General features: G+C 32.7%; 1 protein-coding gene across 1 annotated transcript in view; it reads left to right on the forward strand.

The window, feature by feature from the left end:
* The first annotated feature begins 1820 nt into the window (after positions 1-1820).
* LOC113362910 (protein Jumonji-like) overlaps positions 1821-19299 on the forward strand; it is a 51230-nt gene continuing 33751 nt past the window's right edge. Inside the window, exons 1-15 of the mRNA XM_026605406.1 lie at positions 1821-1891; positions 4622-5246; positions 5835-8475; positions 8952-9606; positions 9681-9762; positions 10024-10092; positions 11206-11335; positions 11700-12004; positions 12643-12783; positions 12858-12909; positions 13392-13506; positions 14072-14190; positions 15885-16057; positions 16116-16267; positions 16302-16398. Coding sequence (XP_026461191.1) covers positions 1821-1891; positions 4622-5246; positions 5835-8475; positions 8952-9606; positions 9681-9762; positions 10024-10092; positions 11206-11335; positions 11700-12004; positions 12643-12783; positions 12858-12909; positions 13392-13506; positions 14072-14190; positions 15885-16057; positions 16116-16267; positions 16302-16398 — 5427 coding nt within the window. The remainder of the gene's footprint in view (positions 1892-4621; positions 5247-5834; positions 8476-8951; positions 9607-9680; positions 9763-10023; positions 10093-11205; positions 11336-11699; positions 12005-12642; positions 12784-12857; positions 12910-13391; positions 13507-14071; positions 14191-15884; positions 16058-16115; positions 16268-16301; positions 16399-19299) is intronic.

Raw genomic sequence — 19299 nt, forward strand, 5'->3', positions numbered from 1 at the left:
CTGTGGTAGGGTTAGAAAGAAAATATGAAGATAATTCAGTTTGAAATTAAATGAAATTATTGCATTTAAGAAGGTTACTTTTGAACACAATCGCTGGATACTTATTTATCTATGCTCTGGATAAAATGCTCTATTTTTGAAGGACTCTGGGGCACTATTTAAGTTTATTCATACAAAAAGTGTTTTAAATTTTAAATTAATTTCGAAAAGTCCTAGAATGGTCCTAGACTACAAAGGATAGAATTTACATTAAAGTGATATCCGTAGAATGATGATTTAATATAAAATAAAAATATAAAGTATTTAATATAATTCACTATTATTATTGAAATATTTGATTAAATTATAATATAATATTTTTGTTTTTAATATTTGCATTAATGTGGATGTAAAAATTAACATAAACAGAATTATAAGTTTTTATTTAGGTTTGTGTAGGACTCTGGGGCACTCTTTAAGTTTATTCATACAAAAAGTGTTTTAAATTTTAAATTAATTTCGAGAAGTCCTAGAATGGTCCTAGACTACAAAGGATAGAATTTACATTAAAATGATGTCCGTAGTAGTATGATGATTTAATATAAAACAAAAATATAAAGTATTTAATATAAATATTATATTTATAAAGTAATAATTTAATTTTTCATACATATAAATCACTATTATTATTGGATAAAATGCTCTATTTTTGATGGATTCTGGGGCACTCTTTAAGTTTATTCATACAAAAAGTGTTTTAAATTTTAAATTAATTTCGAAAAGTCCTAGAATGGTCGTAGACTACAAAGGATAGAATTTACATTAAAATGATATCCGTAGTATGATGATTTGATATAAAATAAAAATATAAAGTATTTAATATAAATATTATATTTATAAAGTAATAATTTAATTCTTTATACATATAAATCACTATTATTATTGCAATATTTGATTAAATCATAATATAATATTTTTATGTTTTTAATATTGAATTAATATTTGCATTAATGTAGATGTAAAAATTAACATAAATAATGAATTATAAGTTTTTATTTGTTTGTGTAGTTTTATTAACTTATTATTTTAATTTATTAATTTATTATCCGTAGTATGATGATTTAATATGAAATAAAAATATAAAGTATTTAATATAAATATTATATTTATAAAGTAATAATTTAATTCTTTACACATATAAATCACTATTATTATTGCAATATTTGATTAAATCATAATATAATATTTTTATGTTTTTAATATTGAATTAATATTTGCATTAATGTGGATGTAAAAATTAACATAAATAATAAATTATACGTTTTTATTTGTTTGTGTAGTTTTATTAAATATAAAGTAGTACATAATTTTGAAAATATCGATTTGAAATTCAGCGCCTTTTTTGACAGTTACTTTTGCGTCTAACTTCAATCCATAGATGTCAAAACTGTCAAAAGTTCTCACAAAGACGTTATGACTCAACTTGCAAAAACTAACATAAAAACCTAAAAACTGTTATAAATAACACCTCATTATTATAAAAAAATTATTATTTCGATTATTAATAATACCATCCCTTATCATTACTATTTATTACCATTTTCCGCCATAAATTTGTATCGCAATTTTCCCCACAGTTTGCAAAACTTAGCAAAACTCAAGGGATGAAAAATAAAGATGGATGCTTTTGTGTACTCTTGTGTCAGATGCCGATTTTAGATTAATAAAAATAATAGTTTTAGTGCTAAATTAATAATTCTGAACGATGTGACAATTAAATAGTTAATTAAATATGTGAAGTGTTAAATTTGCGTTAAAAAGCACGACGAGAATATTTCGAAATGGTCGTGCCGAACAAAAGAAAGCGTAAAGACGCTAACAGAATTGACATTTCGCCAGAAATAACTAAAAGGTAAATAGATAAATGATTATTTGTAATTGTAATGGATTTTATGCTTAATGGTGGTATATTATTACATTTTAGGCTTAAGGGTAATATATTTGCAAAATTTAATTTTGTTTTCCATTGTTTATTCACACGCCATTTTTGTACCAAATTTGTTTGCATAAATTTGCAAAATTATTTAATATTTTGTATTAAACTCATTGTGGCAACGAGTTATTTATGTTGTATTTAATATGCAATATTATTATTCATCAAAGGAAAACTAAATTCAGTATATTTTTTGTTTAAATCAGGCAATCAAATAGAAGCCTTTTGTAGGGCTTCTGTTTTGCAACAGTTTTGTTGTAAAACATATTTTAAACATTAAATGGATATTTATAATAAGTTAATGATGCTAGTTTAAAGTGCAAATTAATGTAATCACTCATTTGTTCAAAAAAATGTGTGTTTTTATCCATTTGTTTGTCCAGGACACTCAAGACCATTGCTCGACTTTTAAAGACTTCTGTTTTGGAACATATTTTAAATATCTATTTATTATTTCAAAGATAAACTTAGATAGATATTTGTATTAAGTTAATGATGTAGTTTTAAGTACACATATTTTAAGTCTCTATTTATTATTTTAAAGATAAACTTAAATATATATTTATAACAAGACAATGATGCAGTTTAAAGCACAAATTAATGTAATAACTCATTTGTTAAAAAAATGTTTGTTTTTATCCATTTGTTTGTCCAGGACACTCAAGACCATTGCTCGAATTTTAAATATCTATCTATTATTTTAAGGATAAACTTAAATAGATATTTATATCAAGTTAATGATGCTAGTTTAAAGTACACATTAATGCATTAACTCATTTCTTCAAAAAAATGTGTGTTTTTATCCATTTGTTTGTCCAGGACACTCAAGAACATTGCTCGACTTGTATAGACTTCTGTTTTGGAACATATATTGAAGATAAAACTGATATTTTATATTATATAAAAAAATATTAATTATTATTTTGTATGTTTGTAGATACAAAATTCTGTTTTGCAGCAGTTTTTTCAAAGATATTTTAAATATGAAATTGATATTAATATCAAGTAAATGATGTAATCACTAATTTGTGCAACAAAATTGTTGTTATTATCCATTTGTTTGTCCAGGACACTTTAGAACATTACTCGACTTGTAAAGACTTCTGTTTTTTAACATAGTTTAAAGATAAAACAAATATTTATGATTAGGTATAAAGTTTAAATTAATTATATTGCATATTTGTACATACTAGTTTATATTATTTGCTTTTCTTTGTTTAAATAAGTAAACTTGTTGCATAATTTTGTACATTTTTTGTTCCAATCGAATCCTTATAAGGCTTCTATTTTGCAACATTTTTACTGCAGAACTTTTGTTTGCAAAATCTTATTTAAATAGTAAATAGATATTTGTATCAATTTAACAATGTTGTAGGCAAATTAATGTTATTTCTCATTTGTTTAAGAAAAAATGATTGTATTTATCTATTTGTTTGTCCAGGACACTCGAGAACATTACTCGACTTGTGAAGACTTCTGTTTTGGAACATATATCTTGAAGACAAAACTGATATTTATATTTGGCATCAAGTTTAAACGAATTATAATGCATATTTGTACATACAAATTTTGTATTTGTTGCTTTTTTTGTTTAAATAAGTAAACTTGTTGAATATGTTTGTACATTTTTCGTTCAAATCAGTTGAATCTTTATATAAGACTTCTATTTTGCAACATTTTTATTGCAAAATCCTATTTAAGTAACAAATGGATATTTATTCCAATTTAACTTTGTTATGGGCTCAAATTAGTGTTATTTCACATTTGTTTAAGAAAAAATGACTGAAATGAATGTTTATATTCATTTGTTTGTTCAGGACATTTGAGGATATTACTCGACTTGTAAAGACTTCTGTTTTGGAAACATATTTTGAAGACAAAACTGATATTTATGATTAAGCATAAAGTTTACGTTAATTACATTGCATATTTGTACATACTTTTTTTTATTTACTTACTTTTGTTGAGATAAGTAAGCTCATTCCAAATAGTTAAATATTTTTTGTTCAAGTTAGAGCCTTATAGCTTAAAAGGCTTCTGTTTTGTAACTTATAATTGTAAAAACTTATTTGAAATATTAATTGGATAGTGATATAAAAGTAACAATATTGTTTAAAGTTCAAATTAATGTTATTACACATTAAATTATATATATTATATAACGTTTTAATTAATTATATCATATGGTTGTTTGTGAAATTATGTTGTTGAATATGTTTTTTTGTTCGATGTAGTCAGAATGGTGCATAGTTTGTGAAAACATTTGTTACTAAACATAATTTTCATTAAAATTAGATGAGATAAAATTTTAAAACTTTTTTTAACATTTTTAAATTGTTGTTGTAAAATAATAGAATAAATCATTGTGCATTAAATTAGTGTTAAATTAAAATAATAGAATTGATTGTACCTTAAATGATTAATACTATACAACATTTTAAATTAATCTTAAATGTTCGTATGTGCAAATATTTTCTTTTATAAACCTTTTCATTCAAAGAGTTAAAATTATATATGACTTGTGAAAACTCTCATATTCATTCATATCGTTTATTTTAGTTTAAGAGTTACAAGAGACAATAAACGCACAATTTAACACCAACTTGTCATAAAATTATTTACCTAAATCAATCATGTTTTATATTTCAGAGTTAAGGTCCACGCTCAAAGAAAATTTGCCCAAGGAGCCCTGTGCCCCCCAATAATTCTCCCACTGGTCCAACCACCCCGAGAGGAGCCTTCCAAACCCCAGCAGTCTCAATCAACAAGAAACTTCCAACTCCAAGATGAATCATCTTCCCAAAACAGACCAAAGACTGAAGACTTCCTTACATTCCTATGTTTTCGAGGCACTCCAATGCTTCCTTCTAATCTAGACTTCCTTAATTATCCTCATGGAAGTTCTGAGATAAACCCCAATCAAGAAACAAGTGTTAACAACAACAATAACAATGCTTCTACGAGTTCTAATAACACAGGAGGAGGTGAAACTCCTAAGTCTACACCACCACCAGTTAATTTTATACCATTTGGTGTCAGGAAGAGGGCTTCTGTGTTTCCTGAGAAGAGTGGTGTTGGATCAAGGAAAGTTAGGGGCAGGAAGAGTAATGAGAGTGTTAAAAGTGTTGGTAAGGATGTCAGGGATGCTAATCAGATCAAGATGGATAAGACCAGACAGCACAGGGTGACGGTGCAGGCGCTGAGGAAGAAGTATCAGGAGCAGAAGATGGCTAAGTTGAGGGCTGTTGCTTTCAGTAAGATCAGCGACCACTCGGTATGTTGAAGTATTTGATTTATGTTATTTAAATGCATATCTGGGGGTAGTAAGGTCCTAAAAAAAGTCTTGTTACTTAGTAATTTTTACATCTGTCCTGAAATAGACAATAAGTAAAACTGTAGGATTAAAAAAATGGCTTTCAAAATACTAAATTGTCTGACCATTGTCAGAAATTTTTTTAAATTGTCATATGTTAATGTAACATGCATTTCCTTTTCAATCTTGTCCTGTGAGTTTTGATGATCCTCGAGGCGGCTTTTGTAATTGTTGGAATGTGTTCATATTTCATCGTTTACTGTGTTCATGTCGTCGTCTTTAGATGTTAACCATTTTGGAATGTACTTTGGGACATTCAAAATTTCTTTAAGTAATTCATTTTAGCATCTTTGGATTTTTAACACGTTTGATTTAGAAGCTGGTCTCCATAGTTGAATACCGTATGTCCAAATTGATCACGGTTAGCTTTGAACCAAATGTAATTCCAGATATTTTACCATAAAACTTCCAAAAAATATTACATCTTTCCACCATTTTTTTCGGAAATGTCCGACGGTTAGTGTTTTATTTAGATTTCCATTATTCTAGGTTCAAACTAGGTCATGTGTCCCAGTGACCAAAGTACGCGCAACCAAACGGATCACCGAAAAGCCGTCGCAGGCATCCACCAATCTTAAATCTAAATCCATTGTCAAAAAACCAGCAAATTTACCTCCAATAAAAACTAAACCAACAAAACTGTTACAAAGTAAAGCGACTGCCATGAAACCTAAGAATTTGGTACAAAGTAAAATTTTGGCAAAAAGACGAATGTGCTTGAGGAGTTCGGCGACTGGAGGGGGCAGGGTGATAAAAAAAATTGCTCGTAGTTTACCAGTCAGAAAACAGATTGAAAAGAAATTGGTGGCTAGAAGACGAGCGCGGGAGGACGTCAAAGAGGATAAAGGTAAAGTAACTGAGAGTGTTAAAGAGGTTGTTAAAGAACCCAAGAAGTTGGTTGTTAAATTAGTTAAAGATGCTGAATCGAAAGATAAAATCAAGCCTAGTACCAGGAAATCAAATACAGCGGACGTGGATAAAGCAAGTTCAGTTAAAGATGATAAATCAGTTGTCAAGAAATCAGAAGTATCAGAATTTTCTTCTGATGATGATGAGCCTTTACTCAAAGTCTCCAAGAAGCGGCAGAAAGCCAAAAATGAAGCCAAGAAGCAAGCCAAGAGAAGTTTAGATGCCGCCAAAAGTAAGGATGATAAATCAAATGAACCTGTAGAAAAGGTATTGGATAAAAGTGTAAAAATCACTAAAGATGCAACAAAGACTGTTGATAAACCCAAAGACGAAAAACTAAGTAAAGCATTGGATAAGAAACCAAAAGTTGAAAAAGAACTTGACAAATCAATCCCTGATGATGTAAAACCAGTTAAGAACCATACAGCATTCACCAAGAAATCTTTATCTAAAGACGAATCAAAAATCTTGACCAAAAAAATAATCTCCAAATCCAAGGCTCTAGATTCATCAAACGTGTCTGATTCTGATGTCTCCAAAGGCAATCGTACCCCCAGACCGAGCCGCAAAACAAAAGAAGCCGCTACTTTGTACATGGAACTGCTTGGACAAAGACTGAACACATCCCACAACTTCGATGAAGACAACTCTTCCCTAGATAGCTTTCCAGAGCTTCCAAACGTTAGGAAAACTGAGCAGATGGAGAATGAATTGAAAGCGCAGAATGTCAAAACTGGAAAAAGTGGTAAGAGCGCTAAAAGTGGCAAAAGTACTTACAGTGATAGCAGTACCATTAAACCGAGTGTTGTGGAAATCAAGACCGAGAAAAAGGTTGTAAACGAGGTCAAGACTGATTATTATTCCAATAGCGAGACTCCAAGTGAATCTGAAGGACAGATGTCTTTGTATGAGTTGAATAGTGTCAACATAGATAAAAGTTCTAGACGTTGTAATTTGAGATCGGATAAAAGTACTGGATTGAGTGATAGTAAAGGTGAAGAAAAAACGAAGAGAAAAGTTGGCTCCAAAAAAAAGGTGCAACAAAAAAAGTCGTTTCCGAAAAAAACAACTAAAAAAGTGGAGAAAAGTTTTAGCGAATCCGATGAAGAGCCTTTAGCTTTAAAGATCAGCACGAAAAGCAAATCTGACAATGAAACAGTCTTAAGTTCTAAAAAAGATCAAGTTGATATCAGTGACGCCTTAAAAAAGATATCCACAATGAAAAAGTGCATGGAAGCTCGCAAGAAAGCTGAATCTACCATCAAAGCATCCGAAGGATTCAGCACTAATCCTGTACCGAGTTTTGAGGAGTCCCAAAAAGTTTTTGGAATTGCCAAACGACCCCAGAATGAAAACGAAGACTTAAAAAACCCTTTGTATAACAAGTTGTACCAAAAACCAGCAACCAGCCGTGACGTGGACACGAAAATTGACCTCCAACGCAACAAGAGGAAAGTCAACATGTCCAGTGAGGAGATTGAGAAGTGGTTGAACGAGAGTTGTCTGGAGCCCGAGCCAATGGAAGACGACTTGGCGATGTCGGAACTGGATATAAAGAAGTTCAAGGAGACTGTCGAGATCAAAAACAAGGAGTTTTTTGAAAAACCGGCGGTAAAAGATGATGAGAAAGGTAAAAACGAGCGGAAGTTGATATTTCATCAAAAACGTAACACGTTAAAGATAACTCCGAATAAAAATATGTCGACGAAGAACAAGCAAGCGTTCTCTCCTGATAACGAGACGAGCGTGTACTCCTTTTGTCTTGATGATCAAGGACCTCCTACATCGACTCCTTTTAGACAAAATTTACATCTCGACACGAAGAAGAAACCAGAGCCGGAAGACAAACCGAAATTAACTAAAAATCAACGTAAAAATTCAAGTGTTGACACATCCGACATCTTTACTCCACCAAAAGTGCTTCCTTCAACCAAACCCGTCGAGACTAAGTCTTGTGACACCAGTGTCGACGTGATGGATGTTGGCACATCTAAAGATTTAGATTTGGGTAATATGAAGTCTTCGATTGCTGTTCAGTGTGATTTTCAAAGCGATCAGCAAGCAACCAAGATCACTTTGCCTCAAGGGAACTTGGCTGATTTTAGGAATATGGAGATTTCTACGCAGACTGACTACGCTTTGGCTAATGAGGGGCACCTGTTTTATATACCTTTGCAGAACTCAAAGACTGGGGAGAACATCTCGGAGCATCTCATTCAAGGTAAGAGATAAATGATAACGTAATAATAGTTAGTAACATTAGTTTTTACTAGAAAATCCGATTTGCCAATTTTATGCTTCAAATCTAAATGCAATCTAAATCGTTTGCCATCGAATTTGGAAAAGGTACGTGTCGGATAAAATTTGTCTTTTCGTCGACGTTTTCCTAAAAACGGCTGCACCGATTTAAGAAATTCAAAAACCATTTGGGGAAACTCGATAAATAATTGTGTCGATTAGTTTTACGCGACGATCAGCCGAAAGGTTTCTTTATAATTAACTACATAAATGTAAAATCCTCGTCAACCGATATTTAGGCCGAAAATCTTAAAAAGATGCTTTAAAAAAACTGTTTGAAAGAGATCAGTTGTAGATCATGATGATTGATTTTGGTAATGTTAACCATTGTGTTTTCAATGAGGAATTTTTGGACCTTGAATCTAGTTAAATTATTATTTTGTTGTTTTTTTCCAACAGGAGTTGCCGTCAAATTAGGCACCGAAGGTCCAGACGGCCCCAACCAGCGCGTGATAATGCGTGCCAAACTAGTAACCAAAGCCCAAATGTCCACCAACAACCAAACTCAACTAGCAACAACATCCCACGAAACTCTGACAGCCCTATCACCAAGCGAAGACTCCCTAATAATGGCCAAGAAGACCATTGACTTACCCAAAAGCAGAAGATCAAACCCTCCACCTGTTGGAACCGTACAACCACTATCCAGGGATGAAAAACACATACCCAAGACTGTCAATACATCACCAAATCTCACCTCTAACCAGGGCTCTCAATTCAAGTCCTATCTCAAAGAAATGGACGCCCAGAAGCACTTGAACGACAAGAAACCTGATTTTAAAATCAATCGCCGAGTTGTGTCACCTGGTTCTGATATTAAGAAGGTTGAACCCAAAGAGGTGAACAGTGGTGAGATATTGGATGCTCCCACGTTTTACCCTTCAGAGAAACAGTTTATGGATCCTATAGCATTTATTGAACAGATCACGCCGATTGCTTCGAAGTTTGGACTGTGCAGAATTGTGCCTCCTGCTTCTTTTAAACCTGATTGTAAGGTGGCTGATGATATGAGGTTCACTGCTTACAACCAGTATGTTAATCGGATGATGTACAGGTAAGATAAAGGACATATGTGGAAATCTACACACCTGATGTAGTATTTATAATGTTATTAAATATTTTGTGCAGATTTGGACCTTCTGTTCAAGAATTATTGGCGATAAAGAAGTATTTGGAAACTCAGAGCATCACGTTGACACATGCACCTTTTGTAAGTAACAGAATATTTTTAGTAGATAATCTATGTCAGTTCTTAATATATTAAAGTCTTGATTAACAAAAATAAATTATTACAAAAAAAAAAAAAGTTCTCAATATATTTTAGATGTTTTGTGCGCCAAATTAACTACTTTCCTTGTGCATTTATTTATTACATATCATTGCCTATAATGAAGTTATTATTTTATTTATTTGTTTTTATTTATAAGTTTGCCTATACTCGAGCATATTAATTAAATTTTTTTTTTATTAGATTGGAGGAATGGAAATCGATCTACCAAGACTTTATCATACTGTTCAGGATCTTGGAGGACTCAAAGAGGTAAAATATTTGTTAATTTTTTAACTCTATATTTAATAACTTCAGGTAATGTTATAGTCATTGCAAAAAAATCGAAAATGAAGAATTTTGGACACCATTTTAAAGACTTCTGAACAGTTTGCCATACCTTAGAAAAAATTGATGGATGGATGTGTATGTTTATGCGTACAATATGTATGTGTGTATGGATACAATCTTTTGTCAATGATTTTGTGAGCACAGATCAACCAAGACATTTTACTTGTATTGGCAGAATAAAGAATTGATTACATTTTTCCCAAAGCAAGTACAGCAGTTTTGGAGATGAGAAAAAAAGTTCAAAAAACTACCATTTGTTGATCGAAATTGATCATTACATATCATTATTATGATATAAAATACAAATGTAATTATTAGTAGACATGTTGACATGTAGGAAGATAAGCATTGGAGGTATGCAAGTCGACAGGTAGACAGGTAGACAGGTACACAAGTTATAAGGTAAACAGACAGAAAGATAGGCAGATAGCTAGGTAAACTTAAAGAAACATCTATAGGTGGGCAAATATATAGGTACCAGTATACGGATATGCCGGGTAGACAGGTAAACAGCTGATGAAGTGATAGTTTAGACCGGCAGATATACAAATCTAATTCTTATTGATTAAATCTGTTATTTATCAATTAATCAACGAGTTCAAAAAACTATCATTCAATGATAAAAATTGATCATTTCTTATGAATATTATTATATTAAATACAAATAGAATTATTGGCAGACATGTTGACATGTAGGCAGATAGGTATTGGTGGTATATAAGTAGACATGTAGACAGGTATGCAAGTGAATAGGTAAACAGACAGAAAGATAGACCAAGGCAGGTAAACTAATAGATAGATAGGTAGACAGGTAGGCAGATATATGGACAGGTACTAGTATTCTATTAGACAGGTAAACAGGTGGACAGATAGAGTGCTAAACACTTAGATAGTTAAACAAATAGATAGTTTGACTAGCAGATCATATAAAAATCGAATTTTATTGATCTAATTGATTATTTACTTATTCTGGAAAGTTTATGCAAATTACCTTAAGGCAAAATTCCACTTACACCTAGTTTTTTTCTTTTGAAGGTGATCGAAAAAAAGAAGTGGCATAGGGTTGCTGAAGAGATGTGCATACCCAAATCAGCACAGGACAGGGTCACCAAGCTGGATGATATTTATTGTAAATACTTACTACCCTACGACACGCTGTCACCAGGTGAATATTGGACGTTTTATTTATTTATTTGATATATAGACCTATTACCAGACATGCTAATACACAATTTCAGACCAGACCAGCTTGCTAATACACAATTTCCCAAATTTATATGAATTATAAGAAAAAAGTTAAGTAGGTGTCATAACTTCAATGTATCTAATTGACTTTTGCTCTAAGAACAATCATGCTAATTTGATTAAGAAAGAAACCAGATAGATTTTAAGACTTATCTGATTATTCTTGACACCTAGAAATATCAATTCTATTGGAACAAATTTTACATCAGTTTTCAGGCCCATCACCTTCTAAAATAAAACCTTGGTGTACCTTAATCAGTTCCTTACTTTTCTTTTTCCCCCAGTGGAGAGACAGAAGCTCTTATCCGAAGTGAAACAGGAGTGGACTCGAAAGGAGACCCTATATCGCCAAAAACAACACGAAAAGAATCAACACTACAAGCAGTACGAGTCTGATAACCAGCCTGACAAGGAAAGGGACACCGATACCGAGAGCAACAACAGTATTGATGACTTCGATTCTGAGACTGATAGGGATTTAAGGGAGTGTACTTTGAAGGGACGAAATATGGCTCTGAGTCAGTTCTTCAGGATTGCAAGGAACACCATGTCTGTATGGTTTAAGAATGGGGCACCTGAACCCAGCGAGGTAAGTTGATTTATAGATAATACGTTGATTGCGGGCGTCGACATCATCCAATCCGTACTTCCTGGTATGGCAGTAGGAAGTGCCACATTTCGGTCGAAATCATCCAATCCGTACTTCCTGGTGCGGCAGTCGGAAGTGCCACATTTACTTTAAATCTACTCTCAATTTATTCGTATAATAGAACCAACTATTTAGTAATTTCTATGGATGGAAAATGGAACCATATAACTTTTTTCGCCACCGCCACTGAATTGCTGTTTAAATGAAACTATTTTTTAAACAGAACGTTTCAGAATAGAAAAACAATATAGGTCCAAAGACCTTTGCAGTCAACGTGTTAATGGTGTATAGCCAAAAAAATGTCAGGTCTACATGTTTTGGCTGCTTATGTCGGAGTCGCTACTAATAATACTGTCAAAAATCTCTGTTTTTCATTTGTTTCCACGGAAACCGCCGTCAGGCAGTACTTCATGGGGGGATGATCTAGAATGCTATTCTTACTTCTCTTTTATTATTAATTGATTAATCATTATTTTCTTCTAAATGCCATTTACCCTCCTTTTTTCCATGTAATACAGGTCTATGAAGACATTTTTAGCTAATGGAGAGATATGTGCATATGTTTTTTTTTTTTGCAGGTTGAGAAACAATATTGGGAGCATGTGTCTCGAAGAGATAAACATATATGTGTGCATGTTGGCTCGATTGACTCATCAGGCTTTGGTTATGGATTTCCTGTCAAGAGTAGTCCTGTTGCTAGACATCCGTGGAACCTTAAGGTAAAATATAGATGAACAAATATAGAAAATCCTGTTGTTGATCTGGTAAATTAACTGTTAATGATATTTGACAGGTTTTAACAAATAACAATGGATCAGTGTTGAGATCTTTGGGACCAGTTATGGGTAAGTTATAAAATTAATTCGATTTAGACCTTAATGGGCCGATTCTGCTGCAAAACAGACCAATGTTATGGCAAGGCAATGTTATGCTTCAACTTGCATGCATTATGCTACTGAATTATACTGAATACAGTCAAAAAGACATGTATTTGCTATGCATCCAGTCAGTTTTACACATCTACTGCAACGTCACTTGTATGTTATCTTATGAAGCTGGGTCAGAAAGACCATGTTATCTAAGATTGTTTTTTTTTTTGACATTTGTGTGGTTTATATTGTAGGGTTTTTATCTGACAAGCTGAGAAAAACGCCTGACTGCACAGCAACTACATGGCTTTTGTCAATAGTTAGAAACTGTTTATAATGATTTTGTATGGAAAGTTCTTCATAACATAGCCTTGCCATAACATTGGTCTGTTATGCGGCAGAATCTGTCCATAAAATACAATAATATGTATCAAAATAGTATTTTTCATTTCTTTAAGGTTTGACTGTGCCAACTCTTCATGTTGGAATGTTATTTAGTGCATGTTGCTGGTATCGGGATCCTCATGGATTACCTTGGATCGAATATCTTCACACTGGGGCAAATAAAATATGGTAACATTATTATTTAATTATAAAAGTTATATATTATATATTTTTACGTTTCAAACCTTCTGAATATATTGGTATACCTTGGAAAAACTGCGGATCGCATTCTTTATAAAATGGTTGTATGTGTGTGTTGTATGTATGTATGTATATATGTGCGGATACATCTTTTGTCTAGCAGCAGAATTATTGGTAAACAGGTAGGCAGCTAGACAGATAGGCAGGTACGCAGTTAGACAAGTTGATAGGTAGATACATAAACGGGTAGACAGGGTAACAGATAGACAAGTAGACAGGTTAAAAGGTAAACAGGTAGACAAGTAGACCTTTAGATTTTTTACGAATCAAATTAATATTTATTAAATATTAATTTGAGTAGCCAAGTAGACAGGTTAAAAGGTTAACAAGTAGACATGCTTGTCCTTTAGATTTTTTACGAATCAAATTAATATTTATCCAATCTCTAATGCATTGCCTTAAGCCAAAATGCTACTTCTACCTAGTTTTATTTAGAAAATTATCAATTTGTTACTATTTTTGTTATAGTTTGTGTATTTTTGTTATCTTTTAGGTATGGAATACCAGATAGGGCATCAGATGCCTTCCGGGATGCCTTAACGGTTTTGGCACCACAATCAGTACTTCCACAGACAATTTGGCTGCCATCAGATTCTGCAATGATACCACCAGGTAATGTTAGTGAAATGTTTTAACAAATTTATTTCTATTATATATTTTTTGTATTTATCAGTCAGACAATCATTCTTATATATGCAATCTAACAGCAATGTAAAATTGTTTAGGGGGTATAATATGATCATGTTACCATTTTCATCGTGTTTATAATATATCCATGTACTTATTTCATTGTGTTCATTTGTTTGATTAATCATGCATACAGTTAGTAGAATGTAATAGAAATAGTAATGTCAGGACTTCGGATTGAGTCTTGTGGTACTCCACACACTGAATTGTATGCTTTACTTGTGGGTGATACAAGCCTTCGTTCTTACTGTTTTGGAGCAGTCCATCAATCACGTGAGACTTAAAAAGGGTCGTGGAGGTCTAGTTAAGATGTTATGTGTATTTATTATTTACCTGAGTTCATAAAAAACAAAAACAAACAATAATTTTACCATTATTTCTTGGTACTATAAATAAATGTAATGTTGGGCTAGGGAGGGGTAGTAATTTTAAATGTCACTAGATATCACCAAGGGGAGTGAGTAGCCCAAAATCCTTAAAAATTGAACATGTGATTAATGGACGCTTTCTTTCCTTTAAGTTTATCTTGTACAAGTTAGTCGTATATGCAAGGTATAATAGGGATCCTAAGACCGAACTTTGCGGTACGCCATGCGTTAATTTATATATGGTTTTATTTTGGTTTGTCTATTTTAGCTTGGTTGTATACACAACGTATAACAAGTGTCCTAGGACCTTAGGATACTTGTGGCATCCCCAACGTTGACCCTATTTCTTTCTGACAAGAAATTCTTCATATCATGCTAACAAGCATATCTTCCACTTTTTAGAAGTCATCAGAATTGTAATGTAGTGTGGAAGAAACAGATAATTGGTTAAAAAATTATAGTAGATATAATCAGTAAATGCTCAAAGGGGGCATCCATTAATTACAACCAAAAGCCCTTAAAAATTGTACAGGTGATTATTGGACGCCTCCTTTTCTCTAAGTTCATTTTCTTTGTCCTAACTTTAGTACACCATTAGCTAATTTATATATTTCACTTATAGAATTCTCAAGGTAAAACGAGTAAGGTCCTAGGACCGCACCTTGTGGTACTTTGTTAAACGTTAAATTGCATACATTCATGACATTCCCAATGTTGACCATATTGTTTTTTCTGATAAGCATACCTTCTACTATTTAGAAGTCATTTTATTAATCCATTGGTTAAAAATTATAGATGTAATCAGTACATGCACAAAGGTGACAACCATTAATGACGTGATCGCTTTTAAGGATTTTTGGACATCTCCATCTTCATTGGTGATACTTGATGATATTATAAATTATTCCCTTTCCCCACATATCTTGTACCTAAATTAAATGTCAAATTTTTGGATTTTTGATTAAAAAATGTTGGATAGAGGTAAAAAATAAATACACTTGATACTTCACTTGATAACCCGCCTTGTAAACATCACTTGATCAATGGACGTCCTCAAATGACTACGATTAATATTTCTGGATACTTCTATTTTGAACTCACAATTTGTTCCATCTTTTTTTTTATTGACATTTTCTATTTTATCCAAAAACAAAACAAATGGATTTATACACATTTGATACAGGCGATGGCGTTTTTTTAAACATTTTGATACTAATAATTGTATTTTTATACTTAATTTTTTGGGCATAGGTGAACTGTTGTCTCGAAACGTTCCTCTTTCGAGAACCGTCCAACGTCCTGGTGAATTTGTCCTCGTGTGCCCTAGGGCTTACACTTCGAGTCTCTGCACAGGATACGCCGTCTCCGAAAGCGTCTATTACGCTACCACGGACTGGCTTGAAGGGGCTCAGCAGGATTTCAAGGTAAACCATTAATAATTCAGGGCGCCCTAATCAGATCCCTAACTATTTTTTCCCTTAGGATATCCAAGAAAGTCGCGAACCAACAATGTTCTCCCTTGACCAACTCCTGGTGAGCATTGCTTCGGATGCAAGAGCTCAAGACGTTGTCTTGAAATCGATCCTGGAGCCTCTGCAGGAGCTCGTGGGACGAGAGAGTGGTGAACGTGAACAGTTTTTGAAAATAGTCAATGATGGTTTTGGATAGTGCTGGTGATTGTGATAAAAGTGAACATAGTGTTCAAGTGAAAGAACTGAAAGACAAGGAGTGCGATGTGTGCAGGGCTAATCTCTACGTCTCAATGGTAAGTACAATAGACATTTTAAGAAAAAATTGTTTTATATATTTGATATAATATAAAATATTGGGTTCACAGCCAAGAAGTTAATCGTGAGTGTTGAAATATTTTTTGTATAACTTTATGTTAGATATGTTTTTTTTCCATTTGTCACGGGATATTGATCAGCATTTATGTAACTTCAGTAGAAGTATTGCGTATTTTTATGAAAACTATTAGTTGTGGTAAGTTAATTTTAAATAGATTGCAGAAACGAATATTCTGGTCATTTAGGCATCCGGGTAGTTGTTTATTTACATAGTGGAAAGATAAAGAAAAAGAAATAAAGTTTATGGTGTTTCTTGCTCAACAGAACGCACATATCAGAAATGATATAAAGAATTCCGTTCTGGAGATCTTTTTTTTCAAAGATGAACAACGTTCTGGTCGTCCTACTGAAGTTGATGATGACCAAATCAAAGTCTTAATTGAAGATGATCTTCAGATAACTGTATGAGAGGGTTGCTAGGAGACTGCATTCAGCCTCAAAACTTTTGCTAAAACAACAATTAGAAAACATTTAAAATGTTTTGATCCAGTACACAACTTGATGCTTCGGCTCCTTACTGAAAATTTAAAGAAAACTGTTAGGTACATCAACTTTAAATAGAATCAAACTTCTTCAATTCTTTCTTTAGGGATCAAAGGATCATCACTGGTGATTGAAAGTGGTTCCTGTATAGTAACAAAGATCATTTTCTCAGTTTGATGAGATTATAAAGGTATTGCATCTTTTTCAACCTGCTTTCAATTAACCAAAAGATCAATTATAATATTTACTGGATAAAGTAGTAAAAAAATCAGCCAGAATTGTCAAATTTAAAAGGTAAATAACTTTGGCAACTCGTGGAAAATTATTGCAGCTGTCTGGCAATGATGTCCCGCCCCCATGCATTCCTGGTCTGGTAACATCTGATCACCATCTATTTTGGAGTTTGCTTAATGGTGAAACTGTCAGAAATGACGATCACCAAAAGATCAATTATAATGTTTACTGGATAAAGCAGTAAAAAAATCAGCCAGAATTGTCAAGTTTAAAAGGTGTACAATTTTGGCAACTCCTGGAAAATTATTGCAGCTTGGTAATGATTCTCTGCTCCTCCTTTTATGCATTCCTGGTCTGGCAACATCTGATCAGGATTTATTTTGGAGTTTCCGGAATGGTGAAATTGTCATAAATGACGACCACCAAAAGATCAATTATAATGTTTGCTGGATAAATCTGTTAAAAAATTAACCAGAATTGTCACATCTAAAAGGTGTACAACTTTGGCAACTCGTGGGAAATTGAGGCAGTTGTCTGGCAATTATTTCCAGTCGTCCATGCATTCCTGGTCTGGCAACATCTGACCACTATCTATTTCGGAGTTTGCAGAATGGTAAAACTGTCATAAATGACGACCACCAAAAGATCAATTATAATGTTTACTGGGCAAAGCAGTAAAAAAATGAACCAGAAACTTATTGCAGCTAGGCTATGATGCCCCATCTCCCATGCAATCCTGGTCTGACAACATCTGATCTCTATTTATTTCGTAGATTGCAGAATGGTGAAACTGACACAAATAACGACCAACTTTACACACTTACTTGGTTCAGTTTTTTGCTGCTTAGAACCAGGATTTATACTGATAAGAGTGAGAAATTGTGCAGATCAAAGAAAAATAGATGACAAAAGGAGGTCATTGAACAAACTGAATAGCACAATAATAAAAAATCAGCCAGAATTGTCAAGTTTAAAAGGTGTACAACTTTGGAAACTTGTGGGAAATTACTAAATAGAAACAATTAATGCAGATTGTCTGGCAATGGTGCATTACTGATCTGGCACATCTGATCACTATTTATTTCGGAGTTTGCAGAATGGTGAAACTGTCACAAATGACAAATGACCACCTTCACTTGCACTTGGTTCAGTTTTTTGCTGCTTAGAACCAGGATTTATGCTGATAAGAGCGAGAAATTGTTCAGCTCAAAGAAAAATTGATGGCAAAAGGAGGTCATTGAATAGAATGGAAATTATATAATTGATTAGGAGTCTCTTAGCATTGTAGAAGTTATAAGACCTATTACCTTTATTAACATTGCTATTTACAATTTACAACTGATCGCATCTTTTAAGAGTCAAGATCTATTCAAATCTATAACATTTCCAATTGGATTATGATGATTAAAGTTAGATCAAGGTAAGATACCAAATGTTTGAGTTCTATCATACCGCATTAATGGTAGCATGCATTTGTTTGGTTGTTGGATCATTCTTTTCCATTGTCATTCCCTAACCAAATTTGTCCTTAAGACAAGTTGATCAGGTTTCAGCTTCTGATATCGAGAAATTCGTATTAGAATCTCCTGTAGAAATTACTGGATTTTCACAATAATCTATTTCTTCACCAGTTACGATTGGTGAACAGAGTTTTTGGACGTACAGTGGATAGTGGTAATAAAAATGTAAAACTAATCATTTAACATCCCTCATGGCTGCATTTGGTGAAATATAGATAGCAATTCCATTTATCATTTTCTAACCAAATTTGTCCTTAAGACAAGTTGATCAGGTTTCAGCTTCTGATATTGAGAAATTTATATTAGAATCTCCTGCAGAAATTACTGGATTCTTACAGTAATCTATTTCTTCACCAGTTAGGATTTGTGAACAGAGTTTGTGGACGTACAGTGGATAGTGATGATAAAAATGTTGCAATAAATAATTGAACATCCCTCATGGCTGCATTTGGTGAAATATAAATAGCAATTGGAATAAATTTGTTCTCCAATTTTTTTTGGCATTGATATAGCCACATCAGGATTGTTTTGCGTAAGGAGCTTCTATATTCAAATGTGAAGTGGACCAACAATATTTTTTTA

This window comes from Ctenocephalides felis, unplaced genomic scaffold (genome assembly GCF_003426905.1).
Source record: "Ctenocephalides felis isolate EL2017-DRISC unplaced genomic scaffold, ASM342690v1 CF-g0.4_SCAFFOLD_00845, whole genome shotgun sequence".
Lineage (NCBI taxonomy): Eukaryota > Metazoa > Arthropoda > Insecta > Siphonaptera > Pulicidae > Ctenocephalides > Ctenocephalides felis.